The following is a 12,796-nucleotide window of genomic DNA, read 5'->3' on the forward strand; positions in this document are numbered from 1 at the left end:
AATATTGACAAAACTCTGAACTGATTTTTCAATTTAATATTCGCAGTGGATTCTCTTAAACAAACTATATTTTAATGTTTAGGAAACTTAGACGAGTTACGTTCTTTGTTACGTAGATAAAAGCATCTTTATCCAATTAATGACATTGTTTATAGCTCGATATAAATATAACTCTTAAGTAAGACGAGTAAACGTTAGCGTTTAGACGCGATTCTCGTTATCGAACTCGTTATCGTCCTTCTCTGACGGCCAACTGACATTGATGAAGCCAAGGCCTTGACAAAAATTGGCGATCGCGCATTATCTCATCGGTGCCCCGAGGGCAAACACTTTATTATTGCGTACAATAAAGGAGAACGCATGTTATTGCGCGACAATTTCTCACCGCTTCTACTATCTTCAAAGATAAAATGTTGCTTAAGGTATACATCAAAAGTATAAGATTACATTTTATCCTGTATTCTTTAAATAATATATAAAATAATATAAAAGCCATAAATGACGATAAGGAAATATACGGTGTAATTGTTTTTAATTCTGACAAGGTATAACTTTTTTCAGAACATAGACAATAAAATGTTGAACATGCAGAATAATAGAAAATATTTGATTAGGATGGATCAAATAAATTATTATATACAAAATAACACCGCATAATTTATCATATACCTTCTTATAAAATTGCGATCACAAGACTTGTTCAATAGCTCCAAAAATTTTCTTTAAAGGAATTGTCCTCACTGAAAATGAATGAACACTGCATGGTGATATTAACGTAACCAAAAACGTATTATGATTTAATAAGGAAATATGTTATCAAGCATATATAAAATTGCCGTACATAAAATTATAATATAAAAAAATCTAAAAATATAAGGAATCTAAGGATTTAAAGGGTAAATGTTTAGTGCTACAATATATTGAGAGGAATTATGAAAAAAAATTTCGAAAAGTTTTTTCCATTGCATTTTGACATTTCATTTTAGTAGTAGTTATAAACATGATGAAAATACGATTTTTCAACGATTTTTATTACACTCTATTGCCACATTTGTCCAAACGGCATATGAACAATTTTATGTCACTATAATAAAGCTGAATATTACATAGACGTATTATAGACATAACACAAAATCGATATAGAAGAAACTATTTTATATTTTAAATAATTATTTTTCATATTAATTTAATATTCGCTGCAATTTTATTTGCTTTTGTGAATATTGATTTTTTCATAAATATTTCGATATCGTACAATTCATAAAAAAGTTGATCGCCTACATTATGCTCAGCGATTATAAAGCGCATATTGCATATAAAAGTATCAAAAAACGACTTCTCGCGAGCTTCATACGATCAGTCATGTGACTCCTACGTTGATGAGACAGAGACAGAGAAGCTGAAAATAAATCTATTGAAAGGGAACGTTGCGCTGCAATTTTCAGTTTTCCTGCTCGCAGGTTTCAAAGTCATCAGCGCATTCCTCCGTCTCAAAGTCCTCCTCCGCTGTGGCTTCTTGGTACTGTTGGTACTCAGATACTAGATCATTCATGTTGGATTCGGCCTCGGTGAACTCCATCTCATCCATACCCTCACCAGTGTACCAATGGAGGAAGGCTTTTCTTCTGAACATCGCCGTAAACTGTTCGGAGATCCTCTTGAACAATTCCTGTATAGCAGTGGTGTTGCCGATAAAGGTGGACGACATTTTCAGGCCTTTTGGCGGGATGTCGCACACGGCGGTCTTCACGTTGTTCGGTATCCACTCGACGAAGTACGAGCTATTTTTATTTTGCACGCTGAGCATCTGTTCGTCGACCTCCTTCATCGACATTCTACCGCGAAATACAGCCGCCACGGTGAGATATCGACCGTGGCGTGGATCGCAGGCCGCCATCATGTTCTTTGCATCGAACATCTGTTGTGTGAGCTCTGGTACTGACAACGCGGAATATTGCTGCATGGACCTGGATGTTAGAGGCGCGAAACCTGGCATGAAGAAGTGCAGGCGTGGGAAGGGTACCATGTTCACCGCGAGTTTCCGAAGATCGGCGTTCAGTTGGCCAGGAAACCTGAAAAAAATCAATTATAGTTATTATGTTACATAAATTATGTTTACGACGTAGAAGTTTTATTATTAGGGAATTTATGTTATTTTTCACAGAAAAATTATTAACTAATATGTTATTGAAAAAAATGAGAAAGAGGAATATGCATTACGTATTTCTATATTTCTTTATCTCCGTTATATCTAATGAGAAGATTATTTTTAAAAATTCTGTTTTTTTTAAATATAAATTCGTTTATTACAATTAAACTCCGTTTGTCTAAATATGTTAGACAGTTTCGATAACAGAATGGTTCGGAGAATAGAGATTCAATTTCCTTTTTACTGTTTAATTTCTATGTTAAAAACTGACATTCACGATATTGAAGTTGATACGTCAAGTTCTTGATCCAGCGTTAAATTGATTCCATATATCAGCGGTAAAACTACTCTGCTGTATAAAACTTCAACACTATATATATGAGTTCGTATATTTAGAATCTGAGTACAAACTAGTTTGTGTATAAATAGAGTGCAGATAAACGGAGTTTTATTATATTGCCATGGATTTGTATGCACACCTAAGACAAGTGGTTACTCCAGACATAGTGAGCGAAACCAAGTGATTGAGATCGCCGTAACTCGGGTTGGAAACCTTTAAAGTGCGGAAGCAAATGTCGTATAGGGCCTCATTATCGATACAATAAGTCTCGTCGGTGTTCTCAACCAATTGATGCACCGATAAGGTTGCGTTGTAGGGTTCCACGACAGTATCAGATACTTTGGGTGACGGCATCACCGAGTAAGTGTTCATAATTCGATCGGGATACTCCTCACGAATTTTCGAGATCAACAAAGTGCCCATGCCGGACCCAGTACCACCTCCTAGCGAATGGGTGAGTTGGAAACCCTGAAGGCAGTCGCAGTTTTCGCATTCCTTTCGCACTACATCGAGGACCATGTCCACCAACTCGGCGCCCTCGGTATAGTGACCCTTCGCCCAGTTATTTCCTGCACCGGATTGTCCAAACACGAAGTTGTCCGGTCTGAAGAGCTTTCCGTAAGCACCGGAACGTACGGCGTCCATCGTTCCCGGTTCCAAGTCCAAAAGAATCGCGCGCGGTACATATTTCCCTCCATTCGTGGATGTCGCAACTGTAATGGAAAAATACAAATTATCAGGTACCTAATATATTTACATTTATTCTTTCAGACATTTTAAAAAATGCAAGAGATACAGAAATTCCGAAAGATGTTTAAAAGAAGAACGACGTTTTTAAACAATATTTTACTGTATACAAAAATTATTAAGATCTCGAATGTTTCCATTATTAAATATAACTACATTTATTAAGACATCAACATAATGATAGACGTATCATGTATTCGATAATCATAATACAAGACTCCTAGTCCATATTAGATCGATCGTTATTGTCATTCTATCGAAAAATTTTTACATCCTTGACGTTTTTTTTTTTGGAAAATTTTTTTTAAAGGGATTTTTAAATGAGTTTTCGCATGATTTTTGTCTTTTTTAGTTTACGTTTTTAGAACTATTATGCTTTTCAATAAAATTTTCTGATAATAATGTTGAAAATTAATGCTATTTAATTATTAATATCTTATCAGTAATTAATCAAGATTATTTATATTTAAAATTAATATTATTTTATATTACGTTGATAACCTCGTATAACGCAAATCTTGTATTATCCTGACGGTAGTTACTCATTTGTAAACGATGCAGACATATACGGTTCTATTGGTGTACGCATTTCCGTCGATCATTATGGTCGGCACGAGTTTTCGGTAGAATAACAATAACGGTCGATCTAATATGGACGTCTGGGAGTCTTGTATTATGATTATCGAATACATGGTACGTCTATCATTATGTTGATGTCTTGATAAATACTTTAAATCTATAGATGTATATTATTTTAAAAAGTTTTTTGATTTCTATAAAGATCGAATATTATATTCTACCTAATAAAAAAGAATAAAAATGGAATAGTTTAAAAAATGTAAATTAAAATAATAAAAAGGAGAGATGAAAATGTAAGAATTTATTTTAAAATATGAGTTTCTACCGCGTGTGCGTTAGACTTTATTTCCAACAACAAATCAGTCGCGACGACGACGGGTGCATGGTGCGTACATTTCACTCGTTTGTTAATTAAACTGTTTCTACTCTGGAGCACGTGCTGCACGTTGCATTCTCGGAAATAATCTCGTTTTCGCGACACAAACGAATGCATGAGAAATTCTGAAATCGTGTTGCAGTTGCAACTTACAACCTTAAGTCCAGCCACATAAGATGGCTATTTTCAGCGTAAAATGCACGTCTCAACGCTCCTCGTCTTCATCATTCCATCGGTGCAAGACACGCGATCTTCTATCGTTCTCGTTATTGCTATTTTAGTCGTGAGGACAAAATCTTTCGAAATAATTTCCATTAAAAAAATTTATTTCTATGCGATTTATCTCTTTAACATTTATAAATTATATGCAGATTGTGTGTCAGAATTTTGAACGACTTATTTTCTACCAATTTATTAAACGTCGGAATATCGTTAGAATTATTTGATAATGTATTTGTTAAATATATATAATCAGGATACACTCATAAAATATTAAATAGCATTGCAAGTTTAAATTATTTAGTGTTAGATATTTTTAAAAATGTTCCATTTTTTAAGGTTTTTTTTATATACACATTTTGTTCCACTAAGATATCAGATGCGCCAAGTAATTTCTATTGTTTTTTTTATTAATTTCTAATTATTGTGTATTATTGTATATTTATTACTTTATAATATTATGAATTAATTATTAACTGTAAAAATATTTGTTAGAAATAATTGAAAAAATATTTTTCTAGTGCAATATGTAATAATAAGTTTCACGCAAAAAATATTAAATTAAATTGAAAAACAACAAATTAAATTATGTTTTACTTATTGTTAGATTTAAAGAGCAAAGAGAAAAAAGCATAATATTTATAATATGCCCTTACCAGATGCTTCATTGTAGTATACGGAGATTCGTTCGAGTTGTAAATCGCTGTCACCGTGATAAATGCCCGACTGGTCGATGCCGTGCTCTTCAGAAATAACTTCCCAGAACTGCAAACGTGATTCATTAACATTAATACTATACAAGCCGAGCAACTGTACAAACAATCTACTAATTTCTAAGCATATATATGTAAGTATCTAGTAATCGGGAAGTAGTTCAATACAAAAATAGCAAGCGTCTTCTTAACGTTCTCTAAACATAACTGTGGTTTATTTTATTACACTTTTCCTACGAGCCACTTGACGTGCCGAATGAAGAGCGATTTCCCTCCGGGACCGAGCATGCACCCCAAACTCCGGTCACGGCGACAAGGATAACACGCGCGACATCCAAAAATAGAGACGTACGGAATTAAACGCGGCCTGTGCCCCCTGGCTCATGTCCACCCTCCCGTTAAACATTTCTCCTCTCTCCATTTTTGTCTTGTCTTTACTATTTTCTCCTCCTATTATTAGCAAGTCGATGTGCCGGTCGCTATGGCCGCTGCCTCGGCGAAATGGGCCTCTCTGATTATTCTAAATGCATCCTTGCTGCATTTACGTGCATCACGTACGCGACACTCATTATCACGCGAACCCCAATAGGAACTAGTTGCCATTCTTCACACGGAGGCAGTTCGATTTGGAATAGAATCTTTTGAGATCAAGAATTTATATTTTACAAACTATAATATATGCTTTACTATGAATATATTGCCACATCGCATATAAAAAAATTAGATTTAATGACTCTTTAAAATTCGCTTAAAATCGTTTTAAGATACTTAAGGAAATTGTATAATAATGTTTTGCGTTGCACAGATACATTAAGTAAACTGCAAAACTGTATTATTACGCTTAACTAATTCATCGATTGCAGTTTCTTCTAGATACTATCTTGACCTTCTAACTGGTATTTTGACTATTCAAAAAATATTATTTACTCGTTTAAATCATGACTGATTGTAATCTTACAGGAACTTCGGTTTTGCTTTCTGCAATCGTTAAATCTTTCGAGCGAAAAACAACACCGTGAAACTGACAGTGAATCTATTGTACAACGACGCGCGACGTGACGGCACAATCTTTTTAAGGCAGATAATCATTTGAGCACTTCACTTTCTGGGTCGACAAAAATGACTGATGATTGCAAAAATTAAATTGACTCGCTTAAAAAACCAACATTTCTTGCGTCTTTTTTGTTAATCATATGTTAATTAAGTAAACACGTCTTTTGTATCAATTTAGTATCATGATATTATTATTCGAGTAATATATATGATATTATTCTTATAGATATTTTAGAACACTAAATTTATTTAGTCTTTACTATGTTTATAAAAAACTGACTCATTATATGTTCCGTATTCTGGTTCATAATATAATGTACGTCATCACTCGATGAGCAATACTGTGCACGAAATACCAAGAAAAATCTTGTAACGAAGTTATACGAGAATTTGATAAGGCATTATTTGTCAAAGATAAACCTGGATAAAATAGAAAGTTGACTTTTGTTGAACGAAACATACATTTTCCAGAATGTTTAAAAGTATTTGTACATTTCAAAGTAATTTTTATTTTATGTATTTTTTATATTTCAATTAATTGTTTGCAAAATATTATACTGTTAACATAATATTCATTAAAATAAAAATATGAGTATAAAATATTTCAAAATAATTATTAGCATAGAGATAATATTATAAATGTACAGTAAATTATTAAGAATGCTCAAAAGAGATATAATTTCTTAATACTGCTTTTGCAATAACAAATGTAATTAAATGTTTTGAGTGTCACGCTTACAAATGCGATCAATGAGACTAGCGCAATTTAAAATGCTTCGCGATAATATTACCTTTGCACGATGTGTTCAATAACATCTTATTCAGGAAGCAAGCATTAGAATCAATTAACAGCAACACTTAATTTCAGCTACAGTTCGTATCAGTCTACGATTTTGCGATAATTATCTGGTTTACTTCACGGGACAAAACCGGAAGCTATTTAATGATTGTATTATAAATAGCTTTTCACTTGACCAAACTATTGTAGTTTTTCATTTTAAGGCAAAATGATTAATTTTTTTATATAATTAACATAATTATATATGAAAAATAATAGATTTAATATTAATTTAATTACGCAGGAAAAATGAATTTTGAGACATGCATTTCCATGTCCACTTATTTTCACGCCAATGGACAGTGGACGCGGTTGCAGAATCTTAAGTGCTCTCTCTAAGTATAAGCAATCGTCATTTCCTGCCATCGTGTGCCGGCGCGATTAAAACTTGGATCACTTCACGCACTCTGTTGCGCGAAATAAAAGAGGATACCAATATCGAAATGAGTGCGGTTCTTTAAATTCCATTCGTTGGCGTGCCGTCTTATCTTCAATTCGATTACAGCCGCGATCGAACGATACCACTAAAATTGCTTTTTTTTTTATGGAGCAATGTAACATTCATGTTCTCGCCAATTATTGCTCTACCTCTATTAATTTTATCGAGAAAGGATAAATGAAGAACAAGAAATTTACAAAAATCGCTCGTAACAATATTTTTTATTTAGTTAATACATTTTCAGATTATTAAAAAATGTAATTATCTTTCTGTTATTAAAATAATATAGTTCGTTTAAAAATATTTAATATAAACGGGACAATATTCTTTGAAAATTGAAGAAAGTTACGGTAAAAATTGACAGGTATTTTCCGGTTTTCTGTTAGTTCAAATATGAGTGGTAAGAGTTTAAGTTTAAAGAGCTTTTCCGGAAACCACGAGAGTGCTTCGGGCAAACTCCGATCGATACCTCGAAGACGGTGAGTCATAATACTTGTCTTGTTCGCGCTTTAATTGACAGTCGTCTGTTGTCTCTGTACGATGTAAACCGGATTTACAGTTAATTTCCGGACACTGCGAAGAGATAAATTATTCTTATGTTATCGACACTTCTATAGCGCTCCAAACACGCTCTGTTGAATAAACCACTCTTCCATTCACGCTTCTGGGGTTTGATACTGAAGTTATTAGCTATTCGCACCTTATTATGCTGAACTTGATCACTGCATTAAAAACCCGATTGCGAATTTATAATTATTCCATCAATTCATTCGTTATAAAATTGTAATATTAAAATATTTAATTATCGACGTTAATTTTTTTGTTTTGATATATAATCTAATTTTGTGAAATATTTTTCTAAAACACTTTCTTTTATCGAAGATGGATCTTAGATATATATTGAGGTAAAATAAATTTAATATTTGTCACAGAGAATTCATAATTTCTAAAAACCGCTTAATGTGAGTATAAAAATAATAACACGCAGGGACATGAAAACCAACACAGAATGCTCTACGTAAACAACTTTATAAATTCGTATCCTAATAACATAGACTTTACGACTTTCCAATTAGGTTAGCTTCAGTATTTAAAATTAAAATTAAAGAAGTTTAATTAATGTCAAATTTAACGAATACATGACTACAATATACATCATTATCGCTTACATATCATTATATAAAGTGTAATGTTTAATTTAAAAGACATGAGAGATCCGTTAAATTAATAAAATAAAATTTTCTCTCTCTCTCGATGGTTTCTTAATGCTAAGGATAAATTAACGTCAATAAAATATATCCAAATATTCCAAATAATGTAAATTAAACGAATATATGATTATAATTATACCGCTTCGGCTTTACTATCACTATAGTACATGTACAAAAATAATATTCGATATTTAAAATTCGTTAAATTAATAAAATAAAAATTGTTCTCTCTCTCTCTTGATGGTCTGTTAATATCAAGGAAAAATTAACTCCATTACAAAATACATCCAAGTATTCTGATAGGATTTATGGAAATTCTTTTCTCTCATATATTTAAAAATACACAGAGAGATTAAAAAGACATTTTTCTAGAGTTATCGACCTACCTTCGCGCCGATCTGGTTACCGCATTGTCCAGCCTGCAGGTGCACGATTTCTCTCATCCTGCTTTTCTTTTAGAAAAACAATGAAAGAAAACAGCTGATTTCTTCTCCTGGACCTGCTGAGACTCCTCTGTTCTGCCGTGGGTCGATCCGTGGAACCCGTGCGTGCGCGTTCGACGTGTCGGAACGAAGTGCGGTGCGTATGCGGCTGAGTGCAACCGAACCGAGGAGTGCAACCAGCCGTCGCGAGTCGAGCCTGAGAATGAACGACGAGCGGTATTCGTGACGAGGGAAACGCTCGTGTCGGTGTTCTGAGTTCCACTCTTCTGAGGCGAAGCTACACTCGACAATAGGATTAAGCCTCGAAGCGGGGAGGAATCCGTCGTCGTGACAGAGGAAGAAGGGGTGAAAAGAGAGAGAAAGAGGGCGAAAGAACGGACGACCTGTCCGCAGCGCGAAAGGAAGGGAAAAACGAAGGGGGTTGTGGTTCTTGCGTTCAAGGGGTACGTCCTCCGAAAAGGGACGCGTGCGAACAAATCTGCAGCCCTCGGGTACCGTTTCCAGCCGGTTTGTTTCTTCTCGCCGAATGCGTCGCGATTCTTCTGATCATTAAAGCGAACAGTCGCTTTTTTTTTTTTTTATTAACAGCATTCTTCAGCGTTTCCGAACTGCGAAATTAAGCCTTTAAAGAATAACGCGGTATATTAATCACCGTTGCAAATTAATTCCCGGAAGCTGCAGCCTAATTATGACTTGCGTGCAAAATATTGTTCAATGCGTCACGACGGTACGATTATTCTTTGTGTCGAATTACCTTGAGCTCATTCACCGGAACCGTAACAGGAGGACTCTTTTTTTTTTTTTTTGGAAAATACTTCCTTCTGGTTAAATCCAGGCGAAGGTATCATGTTTAACGGAAGCGTTTCGGTCACATGAATTCTAGGGCAACGCACACATGCGTGTCTGTTAATGTCTATAATTACTATACCAACGTCAGGCTGTATATAGTAAATGAAATATAAGATTAGAATAGTTTAATTATATTAATTTACAATTTAATCACTTTATCGGACCTTTTTAGATAATTGCGCGTATAAGTAGCTAAATTAAAATTACTGCGATTAATTTCAATTATACATTAATTTCAATTATTTAGTAACTAAAAATATTTTTCTTACATGCACTTAGTATATAAAATTTCATGCACTTTCTATAAGTAGATATAATAATTAATAGAATTATTTAAATGTGGAACTCTGTAAATAATATTTGTGTAATAATTAATGGATGATTTAAATAGAAATCTGTAAATATAACATTCGACATTCCTTCACATCAGTCTGATGAGAAAGAATACGTACTTAAGTTCGCAATGGCTATATAGTCGTTTCAAGTTACAACAACACGTAATTGGTTGTAACGCACGGAACGCATGGATCCATTTTCTCTGTCGCGTATCGCGAGTTTTAAAGCAGGATGTCGCTTTTAAAAAGATTCTAAAAGTACACGGACGAAGCAAGACGCGCTGGGGATTTTATCTCGTGAGTCACTCTTAAAGCGGCGCTCTCCACTTTCCACCGTCCTCGTCGAAGACGATGATAATCGAGAGAGTCGTCGCGTTCCGTCTCCAGCTGCATGCCGAGCTCCTTCGTGGTCTTTCCTCGACGTGAGACGCCTCCGTCTATTATTGTAACGTCTGTCCTTAGCTCCCGTTAACATCCGCGTCGTCGTACACGGTCATTCGTATGATTTAGAGGAGAAAAGAGCGAAGCAACTATGGCTTTTATTAAACTATACGGAATTTGCCACTAAATTTGTGCGTTTATGCGCAAAATATAATAATCTAAGCGAATACAATGGCTGCGTTTGTATGTTCAGTAGAAAAACCAACTTTGGAATTGTTGTAAAATTCTTTAATAAAATTGGTTTGTCCTTATATTTTCTCACTGGATCTAGATGTATAAATCAATCATATATATTAAAGAATTTTACAACAGTAACAAAATTACTTTTTTTGATAAATGCATCTAATATAAACTACGCAAACTATGTATTTATAGTCGATTCTTATATTTAAGTTGTCTTAAGATGTCATAAGCCAATCAAAAGGCTGTATTAACAGCTTGATTGAGACATAACTTAAAATAGGAACCGATTATATAAATACCGATCTATGTTTTACGTGTCATTTATGTAAATAATTTATGGATCATCGAAGCTTATATTATTTATTGTTGCACTGAACTGCACTAAGCTTCTATCTTGTTTGTCTATTTTTATATATTAATATTAAAGTCAAATATATTAATAATTTAAAACCTAATTAATCCTTTATGTATATTATCTAATTTATAATACATATTTTACATTAGCTGTTTTCTCTGCTAAACGCAGCCATTGCTTGTATTGTCTAAAAAAGATTCGTGTAGATTTAAAATGTAACAGAAAATGCGACAGATTCTCTGCCAACGTACGGGAAATTAAAAACTAACTCTACAATGTGCTGTTTGCTTCCTGTTTCTTGTTCTATACCATTTTTTATTTTTTTGCCTTTTATCTCCTATCTTGTTTCTGTTTTTGTCGCTTAAGACAAAACACAAATGTTGAAAGAAACAAATACGAGACAAAAAGGTACTGTCGATAGAATGATCGCAAAGAAAGAAAAAGGCTAGATGTAAAAGCAAAAAAAACAGGAAGCAAAGAACACATCGTAGATTAGTCTAGATTTATCGTAAATAAAACTGCGAGACACCAATCTTCGCACTCTCGCGTATACATGCATTAATTTCCGATACTTTTAAGAAATCACTTTTTTTAACAGTTACTTCAATGTGATTAGGAATCGAAAAGGTTAAACCTGTATTTATCTAAAATATTCCTATTCAGAGGTTTCTTGAAAGCAACGACTTTTTACAAAAAAGATTTCTAGATGAAATAAAATTATTATTTTCGAGAAGAGAGACCACGCAAGAGCTGATCTCTTCTCGAAAATTAGTTCAATTTTATCTAGTATTTGGTGCAGTAGACAGGAAATGATGCTTACCTCTTATTTCTTAATGAGCTAGGCACGTACGACGCGTACTTAGTCATTGCGTGTGGCGCCTGGCGATGGATCGAATTCGTAAGACCAGACGGTCAACATACAGCGAGACATGCGATGAGTCACGTTGTCTTCATTAAGGTCTATGTCTGCGTTTTATCAGAGGCGACCGGCCAAAATCAAATCCGATAATCTTTTCGTAGCATATCTTTTTATAGCATAGGATTTCTGGTTGAAAAAATGAATGAAACAGAATTTTCTGATTAAACTTATGAGAATTCTGATTGAGATAACCGGAATTCTATAGTTGATACAATATTTCTGGTAAAATTCTTATTTTTACCAGAATAATTATTTATATAAAAATCAGAATTCTAGTTGTCTCAATTAGAATTCTAGTAGATTCAAAAAGACAATTCTGATTCGTCAGTTTTTCACTAGATTTACTATTTAACCTAACCAGACCTCAGTGCATATACATATCTATATCAATTATAATGATATATAGTATCTAGCGAAATCTGACTAATCAATTCAAGGATAATTCCAGGACCTTCCAAATACTGGTTTTTCCATCAATTAATTTTTATTATAATATTATAGATAAGTAATGAAAAAAAAAACAAAAATATGAAATAAATAATATAAAATAGCAATAAAATTCTATCTCATATTATATAATATAAAGTAATTATATATATATAAATAT

At 33.5% G+C, this 12,796-nt stretch overlaps 1 protein-coding gene across 1 annotated transcript; it reads right to left on the reverse strand.

Moving 5' to 3' along the window:
• Window positions 1-1,279: 1,279 nt before the first annotated feature.
• LOC108772198 (tubulin beta chain) lies at window positions 1,280-9,355 on the reverse strand. The gene is made up of 4 exons (XM_018537688.1): window positions 9,051-9,355; window positions 5,067-5,175; window positions 2,629-3,202; window positions 1,280-2,072 (listed from the first exon to the last, which is right to left on the reverse strand). Exons 1-4 carry the CDS (start codon window positions 9,105-9,107, stop codon window positions 1,442-1,444), a joined length of 1,371 nt encoding a protein of 456 aa, XP_018393190.1. The 5' UTR covers window positions 9,108-9,355; the 3' UTR covers window positions 1,280-1,441.
• Between the last annotated feature and the right edge of the window lie 3,441 nt (window positions 9,356-12,796).

The sequence above is a fragment of the Cyphomyrmex costatus genome, unplaced genomic scaffold (genome assembly GCF_001594065.2).
Source record: "Cyphomyrmex costatus isolate MS0001 unplaced genomic scaffold, Ccosl1.0 scaffold18, whole genome shotgun sequence".
Classification (NCBI taxonomy): Eukaryota; Metazoa; Arthropoda; class Insecta; order Hymenoptera; family Formicidae; genus Cyphomyrmex; species Cyphomyrmex costatus.